The 24119-nt window shown below is 52.4% G+C and overlaps 2 protein-coding genes across 2 annotated transcripts; both read right to left on the bottom strand.

Moving 5' to 3' along the window:
• Positions 1-5296: 5296 nt before the first annotated feature.
• On the bottom strand, positions 5297-16339 carry Tspan17 (tetraspanin 17). Its single transcript, XM_076855837.1, has 9 exons — positions 16115-16339; positions 12379-12429; positions 12141-12287; positions 10486-10656; positions 7661-7786; positions 6829-6876; positions 6158-6274; positions 6019-6080; positions 5297-5438 (listed from the first exon to the last, which is right to left on the bottom strand). Exons 1-9 carry the CDS (start codon positions 16199-16201, stop codon positions 5402-5404), a joined length of 846 nt encoding a protein of 281 aa, XP_076711952.1. The 5' UTR covers positions 16202-16339; the 3' UTR covers positions 5297-5401.
• Positions 16340-18198: 1859 nt separating this feature from the next.
• Positions 18199-21063, bottom strand: Eif4e1b (eukaryotic translation initiation factor 4E family member 1B). The gene is made up of 7 exons (XM_076857624.1): positions 21046-21063; positions 20678-20826; positions 20209-20304; positions 19534-19597; positions 18727-18840; positions 18478-18617; positions 18199-18313 (listed from the first exon to the last, which is right to left on the bottom strand). Exons 1-7 carry the CDS (start codon positions 21061-21063, stop codon positions 18199-18201), a joined length of 696 nt encoding a protein of 231 aa, XP_076713739.1.
• Between the last annotated feature and the right edge of the window lie 3056 nt (positions 21064-24119).

Below are 24119 nucleotides of genomic sequence, written 5' to 3'. Positions count from 1 at the left end.
AAATATATATTTAAAAAAAAAAAAAAAAAGTCTGGGGATGTGGCTCAGTGGTAGTTCCCCATGAGTTCAATTCCCAGTACCAAAAATAATTAAATTAATTGAAAAGTTGACCTCATAAGCTGGATACCTGGATGTACACATTTAATTCTCCCTACTCAGGAGGCTGATGCAGATAGATGGATTGCAAGTTTAAGGCCAGTCTGGGCAACTTTGCAAGATCTTGTCTCAAAATAAAAAAATAAAAAGGGCTAGGGACCTAGCTCAGTGGTAGAGCACCCCTGAGTTTGATTCCAGTACTTCATTAAAAAAAAAAAAAAAAAAGTTTATCTCACAAATAACAATAATGTATTGTAGATTTCAAAAAGCTAGAAGAAAGAATTTTGGAAGTTTCATCATAAAGAAATGATAAATTCTGAGGAAATATTTCTAACCTGATTTAAACATTATGCAATGCATACATGTATTGAAGCATTATAGGATCCCACTAATATGAACAATTTTTGTTTTTTATGTATTAATGAAAAAAAATATATAGCCCAACATGGTGGCACATGCCTGTAATCCCAGCAGTTCTGGAGGCTGAGGCAGGAGGATTGTGAGTTCAATGCCAGCCTCAGCAAAAGTGAGGTGCTAAGCAACTCAGCAAGATCCAGTATACAAATTAAAAAATACAAAATAGAGCTGGAGATGTGGCTGGGTGATTGCGTGCCCCTGAGTTTAATCCCCAGTACCCGCCAAAATAATAATAATAGGATGATGCCCATAGGTTATACTATATAATATTATGCCATTTATTGTGAAAGGGACTTCAGCACCCATGGATTTTTGTATCTGAAGGGTTCCTGGAACCAACCCTCCATAGATACTGGGGGACAACTGTATAGCCTACACTGGGAGAGCCTGAAAGGGGCCAGAAGAGAATAGTAAAGAGACTTTAGTTTCATCCATTTTTTAAAATGGAATGGGTTCCTATTTTACTTGTGTTATTTTAAAAATCTTAAAATTAAAATAAGAGGTGTTTGCTCCTTTTGCTCTTTCAACAAGGCCCATCCTGACCACCCCACAAACCTCAAGGCCTGCACCACCCGGCAGATGCCCTCCCCACGCTCCTTCCCGGCTCTGAGGGTTCCATGGCACACAGCGCCCCCCACAGGTCAATTCCCCATTGTGATCTTCACTGTAGAGCAGAGGTCGGCCAACTCGGCCATGAGGCAAATCCAACCCCTGGCCTCTTTTAATCTAGCTTGAGAGCTAAAGATACAGTTTTCTAATTTTTAATGATAAAAAATTAAAGGAAGTCTGGGTGCAGCGGTGCACACATGTAATCCCAGCAGCTCGGGAGGTTGAAACTGGAAGATCTTGAATCCAAAGCCAGCCTCAGCAACAGTGATACTCTGTCTCTAGATAAAATACAAAAAAAAAAAAAAAAAAAAAAGGTCTGGGGATGTGGCTCAGTGGTCAAGTGGCCCTGAGTTTAATCCCTGGTACCCTCCACCCCAAAAAAAATTAAAAGAAGGATGATAATTAGATGAAAGTCAAATTCCAGCATCCTAAATAAAACACTGCTGGAACAAAATCCTGCCTGTTTGTTTACACCTTGCTGTGTTTGTTGTTGTTATTGGGGATTTTTTTTTTCTTTTGTACTAGGAATTGAACTCAGGGGCACTTAACCACTGAGTCACATCCCCAGCCCTTTTTTATATTTTGAGACAGGGGTCTCACTGAGTTGCTTAGGACCTAAATTGCTGAGGCTGGCTTTGAACTCATGATCCTCCTGCCTCAGCCTCCTGAGCCACTGGGATTACAGGCATGAGCCACTGCACCAGGCTCACCTTGCTGCTTTCTTCCACGAAGGTGAAACTGAGTGATTGTGCAGCATGTGTCTAAAATGTATCTCTTTGACCCCTTGCAGACAAAGTCCGAAATGCCTGCTCTGCACAGCTCTGTAGCCAGTGTGTATGTGTTATCATTCTTTTGTTCCCTTATGTATCCCAAGTGCCTACAATGGTGCCTGGCACATAGTAGGTACTTAATAAGTCTGGGTGAATAAACAGAGAAATACATGAATAAATAGATGTGTAGTGCTACTTCAGCCTCAAAAAAGTAAAGTGACACCCACCATTGCACACACTCTCTCTAGGTCTGGCAGGCATCACTGACAGCCCTGACGCAAGCTTGGGTTTCCTTGGGCATTGCGAGAGGCATCCATGGGGCTGACAGTGTTGTTTGCTCCAAGTCCCAGAAGAAGACAGAGGGTGGCAAAGCCTGGATTTGTTACTAACCGGGTGGGCTCTCAGGACTCTAGAACAGTGGTGCGGCCTTGCTTGGCTATGGGGATCGCCCCACAATGACCCCTACACCTGGAGAGCAGCTTGCTGAGCGGAGCCACTGTGCTGCATGGGCTGCGCTTTGGTGCCCCCTGGTGGCCTTCTGGAGTGGCGTCTCCAAGGAACATGCTTGCCTTCACCAGTGGTAAACTTTCTTCAGTCCCACCTCACAGGGCCTTGCCGCCCCAGCTCTCATTCCCGTCTGGTTCTTCACTCCAGTGCTTGAGCTCTTGCAGACGTCTGGGGTAGCCTAATATCACAGATGATGGGGAATCTGCTGGCAGCCTCCCCTGTGGTTAGATCAGGCAGGTCCAGAGCTCCAGAGCTCCCAGGCTAGCAGACATAACCTGACACCTACCAATGTGCATTCCAACCTGACAAAGGGCAAGAGAGTGATCTTGGTCCCCACGGCCCAGGGACCCACCTAGAGGAATAGATAGGGGACAGCCTTGCACATTCACTTTCTGTATATATGGAAAGGTGTTGCCTGCAGGTGAGGGCCCCTAGGTGCAGGGAACTGTTCCATGTCCCTCTGTGGGAACAGAAAGTTTGTAACCAGCCAAACCACAGCTAGCCGTGGTCATCACATGCTCTCAATGAGCTCACCGCACCACTAGCCACTGCTCCCTGTCTGCCTCTGCCAAGCACCTGTGACACAAGGGAGGGCAGGGGCACAAGAACCCTGCCCCTGGTCAGCACCTGAGTGGATAATAGCAGGTTGGGTACAAGCAAGTGAATAGATGGACAGATAGATGGACAGGTACGTGGACAGGCGAGTGGGTGGATGAATAGCTCGACAGGTGGATGAAGAATGGATGTCTTGTAGTAATTGCGCTTTGGAGAACTCTGGGCCCAGCCAGGGCACCAGTCCTACCCAGCATTACCACCCCATCTCACCAATCCTGTCTCCAGATATCCTGGCTCCACCACTTCCCTCTCCCCCTCATCCACTACCCCCTCCCCTGGCTCTCTTACACAAGCCCACCATGGCTTCAGGGACTCTGTGGAAGCTGGTACCAAAATTAGAACACCTCCCCCAAAGCTTCCCAGAGATGGTGCCTCCTCCCCCAGCCCCTCCCAGGCTCCCTGGCAATCACTTATTTTCTTCACAGCACATATTACTAACCAAACTGTGTGCCCTCATGTTTTCTCTCCTCCATGAGACAGCAGCACAGGGTAGGGACCTTGCCCTTCTCTCCTCTCTGTGTATCCAGGATCTAAAGTAGATGTCCTACTCCCCTTAGGAGATGAAGGTTTCGTTACAGCCCTTGGTGGTGGATACTCTGAGTACACAGGTTTCACCTAGATGTACCGAGAAGGCATGATGGGTGTGGTGCAAATCTCTGGCTCAAGGTCAGAGCTGGTGCCTCCTCCCCGCTGTGTGTTCTGCATGACCTTCCTCCCCGTCCAAGTCCCTGTTTCCTCATCAGGAAAAGAAACTTCACCTCACAAGGGTGTTGTGAGATTTGCGGAAGAAAATGAAAGCAAAGACATTTGAAATTAGAAAATGCAAGGCACACACCGAGTATTTTGAGCTGCATTTATTGTAGCATGAACAAAACCACCCAGTTAATGCCTGTCAGGAACCCTGGGGCCCCGTCCAGCCTGCGCGGTGAACAACAGTGCTGGGTGTGTGCCTCACACCTCCTGCATGATAGCAACTCCCAGCACACCTGAGTGGCTAAGCAGCCAGGGCCCCAGTGGGGACTGTCCCCAAGGGATCTACGGTGGCACAGAGACCAAAGTTGGGTCCTATGCTGTTTGTTTGGCTTACAGAGTTGATTTTTTTAACTAGTTGCCAACAACTTAAAATCCAGACTATCTCACATGGAAATCTGGGTTTGTGGCTTCTCTGTATTTCTGCCGGCTCCCATGTCACAGGAGCCAGCCACAACTGAATAGCAGCTACCACCTTATGATGAAGACCTGTATTTTGCCATAGCTCCCACAATGTACTGTTCTCCAAGGCAAGGTGCCATTTTCAACTGGACTGCACAAACGTTCCTCTTGGTCACAACGTACAATGTCTCTGTGTCTGGTCTTCAGGTGGTCAAGTCAGACTGAAGCAAGCCTCAGACTCTAAAACCATTTTCACTCACTTGTATAACCCACCAGGCCCTGAGGGCCTCTGAAATCCAGACCTCTGTACTAGCCCGCCACCTCCCCCTCTTCATCTGTGGCCCAGGAAGGGGTGCTGCAGAGTCATTCCACACACACCCCTTCACATAAGAGGCAGACTTCCCAAGCCTGAGCTAGTTTGCTCCTTTAGAGGTTTTCAAATCTGCAAGCCTGGAAGCACTAGTAAGCAGGGTAGGCCCTTGGCTCCATTGGGGTGAGCGAGGTTGCAAGAGGAAGAAGCCAGACCCACGGAATGCTGTGCTGGAGCGCCCTCTGGTGGCCACCAGATAGCTCTGCAGGCAACAGGGAAGATTTTCAAACCTGACTTGAAGCCCAGGAACCAACCCCAAAACAGGTTCCTTTCAACTCCATGGGGCCATATTTTGGGCTTCCAGTTGCCTCCTTTGCAAAATCTTCTTGACTCCCATCCCACCACTCAGCCATTCCCTGGGCATTCTGTCACCCACCTCAGTCCCCAGCAGGGCCAGACTCCTTCCAGGTAGACCCTCTTCGGGATGGGGTCCAGCATCGCGGTTCTTCATATCCCTGTGCTTTGCTCGAGTCTTGGCCACAGCAGCTTTGTGACATTTGCAGGGAATAATCCAGAGGCAGGGGAAGCCAACTCCCAGCCTACTGGGGGTGAGGCAGGGCACTTAGGTGAGAATAGGCCAGGCGGGACCTCAGTGACCAAGGAAGCTTTATGTCCCAGGTAATGCTGCCACTGAAGAGCTGGTGTGGCCCAATGGTCATTCTTCAAGAGAAGCGAGGAATCTGGACTTCTATGTGAAATGTACCAATTTTTAAAGGTTGTCTCAAATGCACAAACTACCCAGGCCAAAGACACCTTGTAGAGAGGTTGGGTCTGGGCCAAAGGCCCTCACTGGAGAGCTCTGTTGAGGTCCCACAGCTGACAGAACCTCCAAGTTGGTGGGCACAAGCCAGCGGTTTTCAAAGTTTTATCTGAGTAGTTTGTAGCCATCATCATGTTTGATCCTGAGAGGCAAGTGAGAGAAAGAAAATTCTTGGACCCATTTCAGAGTCAGACACTGAGGCCGAGGTGGGCTTCTGGCAGGCTTAAGAGCATAGCTATAGAGAAGAGCGCTCTGGAATTGTGTGAGGCAGTGGCCCGGGCAACAGCAGCCCCAAAGCCCACCCCACACAATCATGCACAGAGACGTGTGTCCCAGCGTGGGGTGGAGCAGGCACACAGAGTACCACAGCAGCACCTCCCACTGATCTGGCCGGCACCCCCTTGACTGCACCCTTCCTAGTCCCTTGGAGAGCCCACTATGCCAGCACCCAGACATGGTGGCTTCCCTGTGCACAAATACAAATGCACACTTACACACACACACATCCTCCACGTACAGAGCTCTAAGACAAGCAGCCCAAGTAGAGCCAAAATGGCCTTCTCTGTGGGCACACAGTGCAACCCAGCTCACAAAAATCTTTGGGGCTCAGGTCCAAGTAGAAACCTCCTGTGGCCTTGCCCATACAGTAAGAAGGTCCTGGGGGATCCCCACCAGAGGTCTGGGTAGGCCAGGCATGTGGCCATGTCCTGCAGCACCCTCACCAGTTAGCCTTCACTGCTTTGATGTCACTCACGAGGTTCTGGGCGAGGCAGATGCCAAAGATCTGTAAGACAGAGGGCAGGTGAGGGAGGGGCAGCAGGTACTGGGCAAGGGGAGGGGCACATGGGGCTATGGCAGTACCTGGAGGAGGGCGATGCCCACAAAGACGCCAGCCACAATGATCAGGTTGTCCTGCAGCCACTTCTCAAACTGGCCCACACAGCCTTTGGTGTGGATGGAGCCCTGCTGCTCCAGCTCCTAACGGCACACGGAAACCAGGCTTGGCCTGCCTGCCACTCAGCCTCACCTCCGCCCCTCGCCCCTCCTTCCTTCAGCCTGCGAAATTCATCCCTGCCCCAGGTCCCTGGCCTGCAGCACCTGCTCCCCAGAGCTCTGCTGCAGGCTCTCTGCCTCCCCAGCTCTCCCATGAGGTCTCAACATGGATGCCTCTTCTGGAGACAGGCCTTTCCTGAGCACCCAGCCCCTCTCCCCTCACCTTCCAGGTTCTCAGCCCAAATTGGCACATGACTGTCTTATGTATCCATGAGCTTGGTGCCTTTCTCCCTCCACCAGCACAGGGACTCTGTCTTATCAGCACTGAATCTCTAAGTCTAGGGCAATGCTGGCCACATAGCAGGTCCACAGAGAGCGAAATGAGCAACGCCACCCATGCAGAGCCCACAGGCCCAGTCCCCTCAGTACCCTGCCCTGGTGTCCAGGATTTCCGGCACGCCCCCCCCCCCAGTCCCATAGAATTCCTGAGGCTTTTCAGTGTCCCCACCTGGCCCCAGCCCTGTCCCCAACCATCTCACCAGTTTGAGCCGGACATCGTAGCCACATTGAGTGTTGAGGACATCCTCCTGAGGGGAAATAAGCCATTAGTGCCTCAGTAAGGGGCATCCCACAGGGGCCCATGGTGCCTGAGCAAAACAATGGTCTCTCTTTCTCAGGGAAGCAAAGGGAACCAGGGATTGTGCCATGGCGCACCACGCTGAAGCAAGGCTCCCCCGGCCCCTTTGCCTCTCTCCCAGACACCAGGGCGTGTGGCTGCAGCTTAGGCCTGCTGCCTATTTATCTGGAATCCTGTCTCCTTGAGTTTTATAGGAATGAAGAGATACCTGGTCCTTGGGGGTCACAGATGAACTTCTACTGCATGCATGTCACTGTGAGAAATTTCTGCTCTAAACAAAGCCATAACGGGTCAGAATGTCCCACCCCAGATCCCTTGCCTGCCCCTGGTCATACTGGCCTGCTGGCCTGGTGGGGTGGTGGCGGCTATGGCTAGGGAGACCCCTTCCACACACACCTGTGACCGAGTGTGATGCCAGCCCTAAGGCAGCCTTCAGCTGGTCCCCGGAGCTGTGTTTAGTAATACAGGCTGCAGGAAGGCCCCAGGACCAGTCCCTACCCTCCAGGTTCCTTCTGTTACTGTCTTGGTAAAATCAGACACAGGTTTTGCTGAAGTGGGGAAAGGCCCAGCCCCAGCAGGCCTCAGTGACCAGCACCAACTGCCCCAGTGAAGTGACCTCCCCCAATACCCACATCCCCAGGGCAAGGCAGAGCCAGGTGGGGCCCTAGGGTGGGTTTTTCCCAGACAGAGTCTGTACCCTGTAACGCCCCCACCTCTCCTCCAGCCCCACTCACCGCAGGGTCCCTGACGCAGCAGGAGAAGGGGACCCCGCAGCGCTCCCGGCTTGGGTTCAAGTCAGTGCAGTTGAAATATATATTGAGGTTCCAGTCGTTGGGCCCTCGGGCTCCGCAGCAAGACCACTGTGGGGCAGAAGAGAGCCCAGGTGAGCCAGGCCCATGGCTGGGAGCCAGGCCCACCCTGGGTGCCTGGTTCTGTTTGGGGATAAGAAGCCCAGGCCACAGGGAGACAAGGCTGGGTAGGAAGGGGTCTAGAGACAGCCAGGCAAGTGGGCACCTCCCCATCCCCACAGTAGACAGGCTAGGATCCACAGGGATCAGAGTGGACAGAAGCCTAGAGCTCCAGGCTGGTGGGAGTCATGGGGTACAGGGAAGGGGGCCTCAGCTTGTCCCCCTAACCTAAGAGGCTGGAAAAAGGAACGGAGGGAGCTTGAGGATCATGGCTTCTTCCGAATCACCCTGAGACAGGAGCTGGACCAAGCCCCCTGAGACAGAGGCACCCTGATCCACTGAACTGCACTGGATCTCGCCACATTTGCTCCAGAGATTTGACAAAGTTCTCTTTTTATGGTGCAAGGACAGGAGAGGAATCCTGCCCAGCCCTCCCACACACACACACCGTTTCCACTTCATTATCACCTGCTGGCATCACCCCGAGGCCCCATCCCCTCTCCTAGAATATTCCACACTGCCCCCGAGGCAGGGGCAATGGCCAGTGCGAGGCCTGCAATAACCCAAGAGCCCACCATCTGGCGGCTGACCAGGGCCCTGCACTCAACTGAAAGCAGACAACATGTGCCGCAGGAAAGCCACCCACAAAGGCTGGGGCTCAAAGGCAGCTCAGGGGCACACAGGCAGGCCCCAAGGGCAAAGCCACAGGAGTGAGGCAGGGCCATGTGGCTGTGTGTGTGCAGGTCTCAGGGCACAGCTTAGCCTGCACCTGTGCCCTCTCACTGGCTCGGTGCCTGCTGTCCCTCCTGCAGGACAACAGTCCCCACTCTCCACACCGCTGCTTCTTCACAGAGAGGCTTCCAGGTCACCATTCAGAGGTTTTCTCTTCACCCTTCTTGTTTTCAGCCCTTACCATGATTTCTCTCTCTCTCTCTCTCTCTCTCTCTCACACACACACACACACACACACACGCACCTGTTTTGCTTATTTATCATCGGTCTCTCCTGACGCCATTCCCAAGGGGACAGGCTCCATCTTTCTTCACCACTGAATTCCCAGCACCTGGCCCAGGGCCTGGCACAGGGTGCACCCTTCGCAATTCTGTGCTGAATGAACAAGTGAATCCCACCGCAGCTCCCTGCCTACATGTCTGCCTCTGCATTAGGTTGAGCTCCTCGAGGAAGGCACCAGCTCCAGTCCATTTCTGGGTCCCAGAGCTGACTCTTGGTGGTAGATGACATCAAGGACATGTGACTGTGTAAGTGGGTGTGATCAGGTGACTGTGAGTGTGTGACTGTGTGTGGGTGTGAGTGGACAAGAACATGCAAGTGGGAGGCATCTAAGATTTTGGGAACTGTTTTCTGGCTGCTTCCCTACAGGGCTTAAGTTTGAGAACAGGGCTGCAGTGGGGATCTCAAACTATGTTCAGAAGCTGAACATAGTTCACTGACAGCTGCACTGTCAGTCATATAAAAGGACAGCACATGCAATTATGTACAGTGCATACTATTTGGTAGTGGCAATAAACAACTATGTTATTGGTTTACATATTGACTATACTATCATTATTTTAGAGCCAATTCCTTCTATGTAAAAAAAAAAAAAAAAGTTTAAAGATGGGTGTAGTGGCATATACCTGCAGCCCCAGCTACTTGTGAGGCTGAGGTAGGAAGATTACCAGGAATTTGAGGCCACTCTGGGCAAAATAGCAAGACCTCATCTCAAAAAAAAAAAAAAAAAAAAAATCACTGAAAAATACTATACCATATTACACTAGCATCAGCATAACCCATCTGTGTTCTCTCAGTTTCTTGTTTATATCAAGAGGCCATGTCAAGGGCTGGGAATGTGGCTCAAGCGGTGGCGCGCTCGCCTGGCATGCGTGCGGCCCAGGTTCGATCCTCAGCACCACATACAAACAAAAAAAGACGTTGTGTCCGCCGAGAACTAAAAACAAATAAATATTAAAAGTAAATTCATTCATTCTCTCTCTCTCTCTCTCTCTCTCTCTCTCTCTCTCTCTACCCCCCCCCTCTCTCTTAAAAAAAAAAAAAAAAAAGAGGCCATGTCAAGTTGACCTGTGTGGACCGTCTAGGTTTGGGTAAGTACAGTCTGTGATGTTTGCACAATGATGAAATCACCTAGCAATGCATTTCTCAGACTGTATCTCCAACTTTAAGTAATGTGAGTATGATATAAATGAGAGAAGACTGACAGGTGTAACAAAACACAAGTGCTAGGATCAGTGGCAAACAGAGCCCCTCTTCCATTAAAGGTGGTAGTAGCAATGTAGTCCTGACTGATACTTTGGGCTCAAGAGTCAGAAGAGAAAGTCAATATTTTAATGTCAAATTTCCCCCATTTAAGTGTGTCATAAGCCCTGAACTGAAAGCTGCTATTTATGACCCTCCGGTCTCTGTTTCCCAAATCTGTGTCCTTCAGGGATCACCAGAAACTGGCTTCTAATGGGATGGGGCAGCACTCCTGGATCTCCTCCCTGGGGTGTGTTGGCCTGGATCAGTGGGGGGCAGTCCTATCACACAGAGAACTAACCCACCCTCCCTCTCTCTCTCTCTCTCTCTCTCTCTCTCTCTCTCTCGTGCCCGTCAGGCACCTCCTTCATTTGGCCCATGCTGGATATTGCACTCACATATTCCTGAGCAAAGTCAATGAGGTTCTGGAGGTCAATGTCATCCCGGTAGGCCTTGACGTTGTTGTTGATGAAGAGGTTGAGCTGGTCTCGAATCCAGTCCTTGAAGACAAAGGCTAGGATCCCTGTTGCCAGCTCCAGGAAGAAGATGAGGCCAAGAAACACAGAGAACTGGATTGGGGACACACATATGGTGGGGGTCAGAGATACAGGGCTCTGAGGTTGCCAGGGGGAAGAGTTCTACCACCAAAACTCAAGGGAACCCAGAATCCCCAGAGTCCCCAGTCCCCATCCTCCATTATTTTAGTACTGTTTACTTTTTTTCCCCCTCATCTATTATGACATGAATTCATAGGTTCCAGCAGTTCAGTCTAGTTTCCACTGGTTCTCACAAAGTTTGTGTCTCTGGGTGGGGCAGGCTGGCACTTCAGCTGAACCCTGGTAACTTTCTCTTTGGCTTCCTTCTTTTTCTGATCATTTTCCTTCACACATTTCAGGAAGCTGTCTTGGCTCTTAAGAGTGCTTAATATGTTCAATATGCACATTAATTCTCTTGGCAAGAATCTTGCCCTTAACTTGCTTGTTTACAATAATGCCAACAGCATGCTGGGTAACACTGTAGACTCTTCCAGTTCTGTCATGGTAACATTTGTAGGGCATTCTTTTTTGAACAGTATCCACTCCCTTAATGTTCACAATATCACGGTTCTTGTAGATTCACATACATATGGCCAAAGGAACAACTCCGTGTTTCCTAAAAGGCCTAGAGAACAGCGGGTTCCTCTCTTTCCCTTTGGGTTTATCATTTTGGCAAATTACAGGAAGGCACTGATATTGGCAGAGAGGTTTTGGGTTTGTTTGTTTGTTTGTTTGTTTGTTTGTTTTGGAGGGGGGTGTTCTGTTTTGTTTTTGGTGCTGGTAAAGAATCCAGGGACTCATGCACCCTTAGCAAGCGCTCTGCCACTGAGCTCCACCCCTACCCCCCTTAGTGTAGTTTTACGATGGTAAAAGACAGTGCTATCATTACCTACCCATCCTTTGGTAATTACACCTGCTTTCCTGAAAAATCACCCTAGTGTATAAGATCAGTTCTAGGTTTCAAATGGCGCCAGCTCCAGCTCTCTTCTGACTCCGGGGGCACTGAACTGGGCTTTGCCCAGATACTGAACCAGACAGTGCCATCATCCCACCAATCAGAGCACTACCTCCTCCTAGCCCACAGGGATTGGTCCAGAGACAGCCAATCAGAGCCAAGGACATACAATTGAAGCAGTCAGAGAGGAGTTGAGAGAAGAGTACCCACAGCCTCCAGTAGGAGTTCCTGGAAGGTCAGGGTGAAGCCAGCACCTGTTCCTGAGCTTCTTTCCACCCACGGGGAATGGAACCAACAGAGACCTGGCTAAGTGACCTGTGGACAGCATACACCTGGTTTGTTTTTTGTTGTTGCTGTTTTTCACATGAGCCGATAAATACACTTTCATGCTTAGGCCACTGGATTGTGGGCACTTACAACAAAAAGAATCCTAACAAATATAGACCACATGAATCTAATGATGACAATAGCATAACAACAAAGCTACCTGTTACTAAGCACCAACTATACTACAAGGACCAGATGGGAAAAGGCTGGGTCTCCAGTGGATGGGGACACTTACAAACTTGAGCAGGAAGGTATTCTCCCTGAGGGCTCCAATGCAGCCTGCAAAACCCAGCACAGACATGACAGCTCCACCCACTACAAACAGCCATACTGGGTCGAGACCTCCCAGATCTGTCAGCGCTGAGATATTGGAGAGAACTCCCTGTGCATGGGGAGAAGAGGCAGGTATGAGAGGCTGGTCTTCCCACAGCCTCACCCCAAGGGCAGTTCCAAACCTTACCCCAATACCTTACCTTCTCACCCCAGGCCCAGAGGCCAATGGCCAGGAACAGGGCTCCCAGCACCTGCAAAAACCAACAGCAGAGAGCTCAGGGGTGGGCATTAGCACCGGGACACTCACTCATCCTTCCCTAGTACTCAGGGGCCTTCAGAAAGCCAGGGGAGAAAGAGGGACTTGGGCTGTGAATGGAATCTAGAGTCCTGTCCACCTTCCCAAGGACACATCTCAGTGTTTCTTCCCCACAGCGTGAAGGACTGAAGCCACCCATAGCCTCGAGAAGGACCTCAGGAGTCCCTTCCTGGAACTTTAAAGTAGAACATATACTTCTGCCCAGAAGCAAGAGCAGCTTACTGAGCCCCTGCTCCTATCCCAGGCCCATGCTGCAGCGCCACCCCCCTAGCCTCCTCTCTGCCCATTCCAAAACCCAGCCCTCCTGCAGCCCTGCAGCCCTGAGACTGCCACCTGACCCTCCTCCATAGCTTCCAGGTCATCTCCCATCATGGGTTTTCTATTGTTGCTTTTGGCAGTGCTGGGGATTGACCCCAGGGCCTTGCACATACTCAGCACCAAACTACACCCTAGCATCTTATGATGAGAGCGTCCAAAACTCACAACCCAGTGACCCCTGAATGATGAGGAATCTCAGTGCAGTGTAGGGTCCTGCTAAGGGGCCCCAGCCTACCCCTGGGAAACATCTCACCACAGCTCTGCCTGGGCCTTCTTAATACCAGCTATGTCCACCTAGACAGCCCCTGGCACCACCCTCATCTTTCCCACCACCTGCCTCAATTCCTCACTGGAAAGAGCTCTGAAAGTTAAGGTCAACCACTCTGTCATGCCTGGTCCTGGGTAAGTCCCTAGACATCCAGATTCAGGAGACTCCACCAGAGAGTACAGAGACAGCCACTGCTCTGTGGCCTTCTCATTTTCTCAAAGGGCCTGTCAAACTGTCAAAGGCACCCCGACCACCCTTCCCTTCTCTGACAGTAGGTTCCACCCACTACTGTACTCTCTCTGGAAACATCTTTCCTTCCCTCCTCCACACTGGGTCCAAAGATATGCAAGCAAATATTACCTCTTCTGCCTCACCACACTTAACCAGCCCCCAGCTTTTGGACTGGGGACCAGCCAACACTTTCTCTCTCCTAAACCACTCCTTGGTTAACTCAACCCCCTTCCTCCACTGCTTCTTCTCAGACTCCTTCCCAGGACTCTCTGCCTTCCCCTACCCCATACATACAGCCATGCCCCCAAAAGTCCAAACTTAGCCTTCCACCCTTCTTCCTCCTCATACCCATTTCCCACCCTTCCATAACACTGGCATCCCAGAGCTCCACACGAACTTCTCCCAGGTTTCAGACCCCTATGTTCAAACTTCCTGTTGCAAACACCTCGGTGTCCGGGCACTGTTCCAAGTGCTGGGAATACACCCACCAACAGAACAGACAAGCTCTCAGCCCTCATGAAGCTTATGCCATGCAGGAGAAAGAGACGTGAGCAAACAAAGACATGTCAGGTACCCACAGATCCTTTCAAGAAAATCAGACCAGGGGATGCAAACTGGAGTGACCGGGGGGCTCTAGGCATGCTTTAGATGACTAGAGAGACAGGGGCACATTAGCTGAGGTTTGAAAGATGTTTGAAGGGAGGAGAGTATTCCAGGCAGAGGGCTCGGCAAAGGCCTGAGTAAGATCATGTGTGGTGATGCTGAAGGGTGCCAAGGCCAGAAGCCACAGGGCACTGAAGGGCACAGAACAAAAATGTGGACTATTAGTGGTAATAGGTACTGGGGATTGAACCCAGGGGTACTTTACCAGTGAGTATATCCCCAGTCCTTTTTATTTTTGAGACATGGTCTCACTAGGTTGCACAGGGCCTTGCTAAGTTGCTGAGGCAGGACATCCTCCTGCCTCCATCTCCCGAGTTGCTAGGATTACAGGCATGCGCCATGACAACTGGCTATCAGCTGTATTCTAGAACAGTGAAAAACCATGAGAAGATTCCAAGCATGGCAACACCAGATCTGCTTGACATCAGAAATTTTTAAAAATAAAACAAATAAAGGCTGGAATGTAGCTCCGTGGTAAAGCACTTATCTTGTATGCATGAAGCCTTGGGTTCCATTACCAGGGCAAAAAAAGATAAAAGTCCCTGGGCCTGTTTCATAGGCATCTCCCTTGGGCCACCTTGAACCAAAGCTAAAAATCCATCCCCTCCCTCATAAGTGGCCCAGTCCTGTCAATTCAGCCTTGGGCTCTTCTTGGAGCTTTCTTCACCTTTCCCAATGCCACTGCCCCTCTCTGGTCTGCCAGCTATGAAGCTATGTCCCAGGCTGCCTGTCTTCCCCATCTCCAGGGCCTGCCCCTCCAAGCCAGACATAGCTGCTTCAGTACAAATCAGGTCAGACCATTAATCCCACCATGAAGCCCTTACTACTCTATGCTTCCCTAACACAAAATCCAAATGCTCAACTCATCCTCAATCCCCTGCCCAGGTCCCCAGAACAAAGCTGGGTCTCTCCTACCTCTCCTCCTTGACACTGGGGTTTACCTCTTGATCACTACTCTCCCTCACCAGCACCTACTGCTACTCAGCTGTCACCTTAGTTGGCTATGTGACCATAGATAAATGACTTAACCTTTCTATGTCTATCCCATCAGTTACCCCATCTACAAAATATGAACAATAAGGTAGTTGAGAGAATACAACTCATTAAAACTCATTTAACCTAGGGGGCAAACTTCAAATCACTGGCTCCTAGGTTGGAAAGCTGAGACTCAGAAAGGAGAGGCGACTTGCCAAAGGCCTCCCAGCTAAGCCTCCTACACCCAGGCCTCCTGACCCTGACCAGTGCTCCCTGCACACTGCCCACACCCTCCAGAGTTGAGCACCAGTGAAGGACATCCACCAGAGAAGCAAGCTTCAGCATCACATGGGTGAAAGACGGTGTCACTGAATCCTACTGACCACAAGTGAAAAGGCCTGACATTCTGACCCAAGGCTTGGGAAACAGACTGCAGAGGTGGCAGCTTTGGACATGGGATGGGGGAGGGAGAAAGGAAAGATGACTCGGCAGGGCCAGGGGCACGGATGCCACTCTGGGAGAGGCACAAGCAGCTCCCTTCTGTGAGCAGGGGCAACGCGGCTTGCGAGCCTGGGTTCGGTCAGCTGTGGAATGCTGCATTCCGTTCCCCAGGAACAGCACCCGGACTCCGAAGAGGGGAGATTCCTCACTCTGCAGTTGAGGACTCGGCTATTGCCCTTGCCCGCCTGCCTCCTGGTACCCGCTGCAGTAGGGAGAGGGCTGTGACCCACCCCACTCTGCGGAAGCCTAGGGCGAGGCATCCATCTCGGGTGCTGGAGGAGCTAGGAGGGGAGGACAGGCCAGACTGTCCCCTCCGACAAATCCGGGCAGGGATTCTTCTCCCCACGAGGGGGTGGGGCAAGAGAGGGGCCAACCCACGTACAGCATGGCCCTGGGGTCTGGAGGCAAACACTTCTTCCGCCGCTGGGCCTTGGGGTCACACCGGGAGACTCCGCAGCCCCGCCGCGGAGGGTCCCGCCCCCCAGCAATCCAGGCCTCTCGGGGCTCCCTCGGGTGGTCCGAGGACTCGGAGCGGGGGTGAGAGGAAGGAGACTGGGACGGTCCGAGCCGCGAGCTCTCGGAGCAGGAAGTGGCCTCCCCCAGTAGGGGACTGGACCTCCTTCCACCAGCCCAGCACAGGGCCCGAAGCCGACCCCGTGCTCACCCAAAAGACAATGTTGAAGCCAAACAGGAAGTATTTCCCGCAGCAGCCGACCTCGGGTTCCTGGAAGTGCTGGTGCTTGCCGGGCATGGTGAGCGGCCACCCTCCGGCCCGGGAACCGGAGCCGGCGAGCGGGCCCAGCCCCCAGCGGGCCGCCCTGGGCTCGAGCCGCCGCGGGCCTAGCCCGGCGGCTGCGGCTTCATGGCCGCGGCCACACAGAGCGCCGGCCGACCCCGCCCGCCCCGCAGGGACCGCCCCCGGCGCCCGGGCAGCCCCGCCTGGAGCGCAGAGCCGTCCCCTCGGAGCCCCGCCCCCGTCCCGCCCCGCCCACAGCCCGGCTCGATGTCCCCGAGGCCCCGCCCCCGAGTCAGCTCTACCCACAGCCCGACTCCGCCCCCTCGGAGCCCTGCGTCTGGTCCTGGCTCCGCTCCCAGCCAGAGTTCGTCTCCCTGGAGGTCGGCCTCTGAGTCCTCTCACAGACCGCCGCACCAACCTCCTGGCGTCCTTTAGACCTGCAGGAGATGCATACTGAGGGCGCCGGCGACCGCCACGTGAAGATTTACAGATCCCTCAGCCCCTGCAAGGCTCAGTTCCAGAGGCACCCCCGTCTTCGCCCTTGCCGTCCAGAGTAAAAGCTGCTGGTGAGCGATGGCGAAGGTTAACACACCTGTGGCAAGTCTAATTACAGACCGTGCATTGCATTCAACAGAAATTCAGCTGATTCCTGCTCAGACACAGGTCAAACGAGGACCTGAATCTTATGAGTGCCAGCCTGTTGCTCTTTCAGCTTTGCTGGGAACCTGTCCCCCACCCCTTGGTAGTTGAGGTCTCCCAGTTTAACCCTTCTCCCTCATATCAGCTTGGACCCTGGTGGGCCTCCTTGGTACCTAAGAATCTCACATGAGCTTCTTCCAGGGCGGGGGCTTGAGGGAGCCTGAATCTTAAAATTTTGGAGCCCTCTTTAAAAATAATTCCAAGTTTGAGGCTGGAGTTGTAGATCAGCATTAGAGCGCTTGCCTCGTACGTGTGAGGCACTGTGTTCGATTCCCAGCACCACATATAAAATAAGCAAATAAAAAATAAAGGTCCATCAACAACAACAAAAAATAATAATAATCCCAAGTTTGTTAAGAAGTATTTATTTAGAACAAGTACTTAACTTAAGCTTCATCATCTTCAGGTGAATCCACCTGTCTAACAAAACTAGAGCAGGGCGTCCACTACCATCAAGCTCCTGTCCTAGGGCCTGGGCCTAAATCAGGCAAAGCAGACACCACTGGCTGAAGGTGAGAATCCACCTCTCTATATACATATATATACACAAATAGCTGGGTTCTCCCTCTAGCCTTCCAACACTTGAAGTGGGGGGCAGGAAGGGCTGCCCCACTCCAGGGACCCAAGCACAGGTGACCTAGGGAAGGGACAGGATACAGGAAGGGCATGCCGACAGATCCAATGAGACTCGTCACAAAGAGGAGACACCCCATCTCTGAACTCCCACTCTCAGCATATCATGGTCTCCAGCTCCTCCATCAAAATGGAAAAGGCTGCCCCCTCAGGCCACCTAGCACCCTTCCCAGTGGGCACAGATTAAGTACTGGACCATAGAATTCTCCTGTCATCTTGTCACCAAGCCCCCTAACAAGACCACCCCATATCCCACCCCCAGGTAAAAGAAGGAAACCCAAGAGATTCTTGCACCTTGCTGCTGCGCTGTCCCCAGGCAAAAGGAAGGACTCAACTTTTCCACCTAGCTGCCCCTGGGCCTGGGCCTAATACCTGTTAGAGTATTTTTATGAACCCAGGCATGGTGTAAGCACCAGTAGTCCCAGCTGCTGGGGAGGCTGAAGTGGGAGGATTGTTTGAACCCAGGAGTTTAAGGCTAAACTAGGCAACATAGAAAGGTCTCATCTCAAAAAAAAAAAAATTAAAGAAAAAGTGTTCATATGCACTCCAGAATATGTAAAAATCAGGCTGTCTGCCCCCTCCCCCAGCCCAGGATCAATGGTGTAGTCCTGCATACACCACAGCGATGAGGCTTATGAGGTGGTGGCCCCACATGACTGAGAGTGATGCCAAGACCCCCCTCACACCATAAACTTGTTCTTGGCAAGGGAGTTGCTCTTGGTGGCCGCGTCTACATGGGCCTGGTACCCAATGATGGTCTTCATGGAAAGACCCAAGCGCTCTTTGTATACATGCCTGGGCAGAGAGACACAGAGCAAAGAAGACATGAGTAGTCAGAAGATTCCCATTCCTTTTATACTGGCGGGTAAAAAGAATGGAGAGAAGGCATTGCGAGTTCCAGAGGTCTCACCTGCAAGCCAGCCCCCAACCCCCATGTCATGCCTGGACCCAGCCCTCACCCAATGTGCAAGACGCTGGCCTCGTTCTCAGCCTCCCTCGTCCACATAGCAATCTTGTCACCCTTGGTACGGATGTTGATGACAGCCCCACACACCTCGGTGCTGTGTTCCTCAAAGCTCTCCCCAATCAGACACAGCAGCTGGGTTCAAAGTGGGGATGGTGAGCTTTCCAGGTGGGCACAGGGACAGCCCCTACCACCCTTGAGACCACTTCCCCTGAACCCTTCCCCCACCGCCACCACCACTCACCGTCTCCAGCCACAGACGATCCAGATCAATGTGGCGCTGCTGCTTGGAGAGACTGACCAGCCAGCGGCCACCCCGCTTATTCCTGCTGTCTTCCCACATGGGCTTGATGCCATCCTGGAAGGCGGACGGCAGGTCAACTACCTCCCTTCCTTCAAAGGGAAGCGGGACCCAGCTGCCTCTGCGTGCTGCCTTCTCTGCCCTCTGCTCAGGCCCTAAATAGGCCAACTTTTCTACTAGCTTCCATTCTACACCACCAGGTGCCACTCAGCCCACCAGAGAGACCCCTTTGGAGCCCCACAGGACCCTGACCCAATTTGTCACTGTTCATAGCCTTGTCTATATGTGCATGCATCTCCTTTACTAATTCAGGTTCCTTAAGACAAGAGTTCAATCGGAAGCACTACAGGAGGCCTCTGGGGCAGACATTTCTGTGGGCAGTGATAGACGTCCCCGAACCTCACTGGGCAGAAGTCACCCGGGGAAATCTGTAAACGCCTATGTCAGCACCTCCAGGGTAGGGCTGGAGGAGAGTGTTCAGAAGCCAAGCAAGAAAGCTGGACTCTTCCCTCTCCCCCTACCCTTCCAGACTCGGGTGTTCTCCAAGGTGCAGCTCAGGCCTGACATGCTTCGTCTGGGCTTCTGTAGAGCAGCCCCTCCAATCAGAAATCACACCTCTGCCCTGAAAAAGACTGTTTACGGCTCCCTCCACCCCAAAACCTCTCCTTGGAGGGAGGATGGCTGCAGAAGCTGGGTAGAATCCAACCCTTGTCCTTTTGGGGGGAAGGAGGGCATGAGAACAGAACTCACCTTGAACATGGCGTAGTCACAGCCAGAAGAGAGCTTACTAGCCAGCTTGATATGACTGTACATCCTGGAGAGAGCCCCCACCCCATGCTGAAAGTCAAGTTTGTTAGGCTGGGTTCCAGCTGATCCCCCACCCTCTCAACTCCTTGTGGGATCCACTGATTCCCACCACCTTGGGGCCTCCCTGCTGGTGCTCACTCTGTTCCTGCTGCTTGGAATTCCCTCAAAGCCCACCTTCCCCCTGGAGCTTCCTCAACCATCCAAGTCCAGTGAAGACTGCACCCTGGGGAGACTCCTGGTGCACCCCTCCAGTGAAGGCCCCCCAGGGTTTATACCACGCTTCTCAAACAACCTCCCTTGATCGCCCCCAGACACTCTGAGGCAACCTGATCCTCGCTGTGTGGCTGTTCAGAGAGAAGGAACTTGCCCAGGGTCACAAAGCCATGGCATGGCAGCGTGGGCTGCTCCTGGCTTCTCCTACTCCCTAAGCTCTCTCCCTAAGCCCTCAGAAGCTTCAAGGGGGGGGGCTGTGGCCCAATCCCAATGCCTCCTGGAAAGGAACACCCTCCCCCATCCCTCAACAAATGCTGAAAGGCCCCAGAGATGGTGTCACGGATGTGTGACGAGCAACTCCCAGCTCAGAATCCCCTGGCCTGGCCCCAAGGGACACACACTCACGCCCAGAAATCCTCCACGGTGTCAACCTTGGTGACCATATGCAGATTATCTTGCCAAGCCCTGCTACGGTCATTCTTGAAGAACCATAGAGCCCACCTGATAGGGGAGAGGAAGCAGAGACACCCCCATGTCTACCCCCAGCCGCACCTGGGCTAACAGGGAGGTAGGTCCCTGCCCTTTAAGGACAAAATAGGAGATTTGGGAGCACACCCCCCCCCATACACACCCCACATGGTGACTAAAGTTAGTTATCCTGAAAGGTGGAGGAAGGAGTGAAGTTTTAAGCCCAGAATCTCAGCTGGGTAAAGCTGGAAGAGTCCACAGGCCCAGTGCTTAGGCCAGCGCAGACATTTCACAGATGTGGAACTGAGTCCAGAGCAGAAGGGGTAGTCCGAGGCCACACGACCAGGGAGCACAGAGGATGGCCCAGCCACAGGGGTCCAGTCCAGTTCTTCACTCTCCTCCTTACCTGTTCTGCAGGGGGTGCAACTCTAGTTTGTTCTCCACGGGCCCCTTGTCCTGAGCTTTGGTCCTCAGAGACAGCAAAGTCCCAGACCCAGGAAAGTTTAGAGCGTCGTCTCCAAAGCACGCCGCCACAGCTGCCTCCTCTTGCTCTTGCTCCCACAGGCACACCGACTCTGCCACCTCCTTCTCCTCTTCCTCCTCCTCCTCCTCCTCTTTCTTCTTCTCCAAGGTTTGGAGTCCACCCTCGGCTTCACTTGCCTGACCAAAGAAGAGTCAGGGTCACCTAGGAGCCCTGACTCTGTCTGCAGCCCACTCCTATATCCATCACCCCAGCTGGGCCCCTGCTCCAGAAAGGGCAGCCGGTGGACTTACAGAGCTGGAGGCAGCCATGCTAAGGCTCAAGCTCCACGGGGCACCCAGCATGTCAGGGGTCCCCAGATGCTGGCTTTTAACCTATCAGCCCTAGCCCCACCCTCCTGCGGCAGGGGAGAGGGAGGAGCCTGCATGCCTGTGGGAGGGGCCAGCATGCGGGGAGGTGGGAAGCTTATCAGAATCCTTCCATCATCAACAAGCATTTAGTTAGTGAGCACTTCAGCTTGCAGGTGGGGAGTTGAGACACACCTGTGACCAGGCTGACCCAGCCTCTCACAGTGGGGGCTGAAAAATGAAGGTAAGGATCAGTATTTGGAATCTGTCCTTAGGAAAATTGGGGTCTGCATCCTGCTGAGGGTGACCCCTGAATTTAAAGCAGTCTGCCCCACAGATGACAAAAGCAGCCACACTGACAAAAGCATGGGGGTCTCTGGGTACCATTCATACTCTCAATTCAGCCACCTCATGTCATCCAAGGCATTGAGTGACAAGATATTTATCTGGTCTCTGAAAGCATCTGACTTGTTTTTTTTTTTTTAAATGTAATAATTGTCTAACATTTAGAAACAAAAAGATTTTATGTTAAAATCCACACTTTTGCCTTCTCTTGTAAACTTGGGAAGGTCTGGCACCACTAGGCCCTCTGTCTTGACGGTCCACTATCTGCTGTGGGGCTGTCCTGTGGAAGGGCACATGGAGTTCCATGGAGTCCCACATTGTATCCTGCTCTGAGTGTTGTCCAGCAGGACATTGAGGGTGAGGCAGAGAGCCAGTCACACCCCTGGGGTCAAGTCCTGCCCTGACCTTGGCCAAATTACTGAACCACATTGAGCCACAGTTTCCCCATCTGTAGAATGGAAATATCAATACACAACCCGAAGCTTGTGTGACATAATCATTCTGGGCCCATAGAACAAGGTCTGGTTCTGTGCTCAACAGAAGTCAGCTGAGGTTTACCCCAGGTCAGGGAGGCATGAGGAAGGGGAAGGAAAATGGGGGACACTCTGGCTCAGGACACCCCTTCCTGGCTTTCTAAACAACACCTTTTCTTCAGCACATGCCCCCCTGGAGGCTGATAGTCCACTGTTTTTCTATCTGCATCCTCAGCCATTCCCTGGGATGTACCAGGCACTCACTTAGGTGCCAGGATGAAATGAGCAAAACATGAGAGCCTGGGGTGGAGCCGAGAGGTGGGGTGCTCTCCTAGCATGCTTCACCTGAGTGCTTACAAGCACAGCCCTCTGAAGAACAGGAATTCAGGGATGAGAGAAGATAACAAACTCCATAACCTCAGCTGCTTTGGAGCAGCTATTCTGGAGTGCAGGGATCAGACTCACCTGCGGGGCTTGTTAAAGAGAGACTGCTGGGCTCTGCCCCAGAAATTTCTGATTCCTTAGGCATGGGCTTGAGCCTGAGAATTTTCTTTTCTAACCTGTTCCTTGATTATGCTAGACAAGGACCCCATTTTGAAAATCACTGGCTTAGAGGCAATTTCTACACTGAGCTGAGACCTAAAGCACGAGCGAGAGGTTTCAACATGGACAAGGGAGGGCATTTCAGGGAGTACAAACTGTATTGGACATGCAAATGCCCTGGGGCAAAGGGAGCATGAGGTGCTGGAGGAAGAGAAGAAAGGCCAGTGTGGCTGAAGCCTAAAGGAGGAAAGAAATGGGAAAGTCTTGATGCCAGGATCAGTACAGAGCCACCGAGTGCTTCAAGTGGTTGCAGCAGGGCTGGGCACAAGACCACATGTGCATTTCAGCAAGTTCTCTGAACTGCCATGTAGGGACCGGTGGCTGCAAGAGTGAGCAGGAGAGCTCAGCAGTGATGCACACCTGTAATTCCAGCAGCTCAGGAGGCTGAGACAGGAGGATTTCAAGTTCAAAGTCAGCCTCAGAAACTTAGCGAGGCCGTAAGCAACTCAGTGAGACCCTGTCTTTAAATAAAATATAAAAAGGCCCGGGGATGTGGCTCAGGGGTTAAGTGCCCCTGGGTTCAATCCCCAGTACAAAAAAAAAAAAAAATGTGAGCAAGAGGACATCAGTTAGTATGCTAATGCAGTTGTCCAGGTGACAGAGAATATGGAGGGGAGATTACAGATTTAAGAGATACTGAAAAGGAAAACTCAGTGATACTTGGTGACAGATGGCCCTGGAAGCACAGAATGCCCCAAACTCAGTGGCCTAAAACAACAAGCATCATTTATTATGCTCACAAATCTGAAATTTGGGGAGCACCAAAGAAAGAGAGCATGCTCTACTCTGGAGCGAGACCAGCTGGGCTGGCTCACTCATTGAAGCTGCAGGCATCTGGTCACTCACACATGGGGCAGTTGACGCTGTCGCCTGGAACCTCAGCTGGAGATGTCAGCTGGGACAGCTCTGCGAGGCTTCTCCACGTGGCTGCTTGGCTTCCTCCAGCGTGGTGACTGGGTTCCCAGGGTGAGTGTCCCAAGAGACTGAAAGTAGACGTTGCCAGTGTCTTAAGGCCAGGGCTTAAAATAAAACCTGGCTCATCATCGGTTCCATTGTATTGTACTAGAGTCAGAGGGCCCAAATTCAAGGCAGGGGACAGAAGCAGTCCCGGAAGAGGCCAGGCTTGAGGAGAGATCACAGGCATCATCTCAGTTGCCTTAGAGTCCTGGCCCCATGCCTGGCTTGGAAGGACCCTCCCAGCCACAGCGCCCCTTCCCTCCAGCTTCTACATCTTCCAGCCTGGGGCAGCCCCTGGAGTCTGGGGTTGGGGTGACTGATAAGAGACCTTAAAGGCAAGTTCCTGGGTGCTGGGGTCCTGGCCCCTCCCCAGGACCACCCTGGCCTGTCTGTAGGGAACAGGAACACCTTCCCGGTGGAATTGAGCAAGCAGGGGGGGGGGGGGGGGGCTCTTGAATCCCAATCCTGCCATTTGGTTCTGAAAACATCTCCGCTCTGCCCATTCCCCTCCCTCCCTCTTGTCCTCATCCCAGAGAAGCCTCAGCGTCCCTGGCCTTGGCCTCTGTCTCAGTCCCTCTGTCACTCTCCTTGTTTCCACTCCTGTCCCCTACAGAACATTCTGTGAGCGTCTCAGGGTCATCT

This window comes from Callospermophilus lateralis, chromosome 5, assembly GCF_048772815.1.
Source record: "Callospermophilus lateralis isolate mCalLat2 chromosome 5, mCalLat2.hap1, whole genome shotgun sequence".
Lineage (NCBI taxonomy): Eukaryota > Metazoa > Chordata > Mammalia > Rodentia > Sciuridae > Callospermophilus > Callospermophilus lateralis.
This window is presented reverse-complemented; position numbering and strand designations above follow the sequence as displayed.

Excerpts from the sequence above, each read along its gene's own strand:
- Tspan17 (XM_076855837.1), bottom strand. The coding sequence starts at position 16,201 with ATGCCCGGCAAGCACCAGCACTTCCAGGAACCCGAGGTCGGCTGCTGC. Across the intron at positions 6,081-6,157 it reads TGGGCATCGCCCTCCTCCAG|ATCTTTGGCATCTGCCTCGC; the intron begins GTACTGCCATAG and ends TCTGTCTTACAG. Across the intron at positions 5,439-6,018 it reads AAAGCAGTGAAGGCTAACTG|GATCAAACATGATGATGGCT; the intron begins GTGAGGGTGCTG and ends CTTGCCTCTCAG.
- Eif4e1b (XM_076857624.1), bottom strand. Across the intron at positions 19,598-20,208 it reads ACCGTGGAGGATTTCTGGGC|GATGTACAGTCATATCAAGC; the intron begins GTGAGTGTGTGT and ends GGCTCTCTCCAG. Across the intron at positions 18,314-18,477 it reads GCCAGCGTCTTGCACATTGG|GCATGTATACAAAGAGCGCT; the intron begins GTGAGGGCTGGG and ends CTCTCTGCCCAG.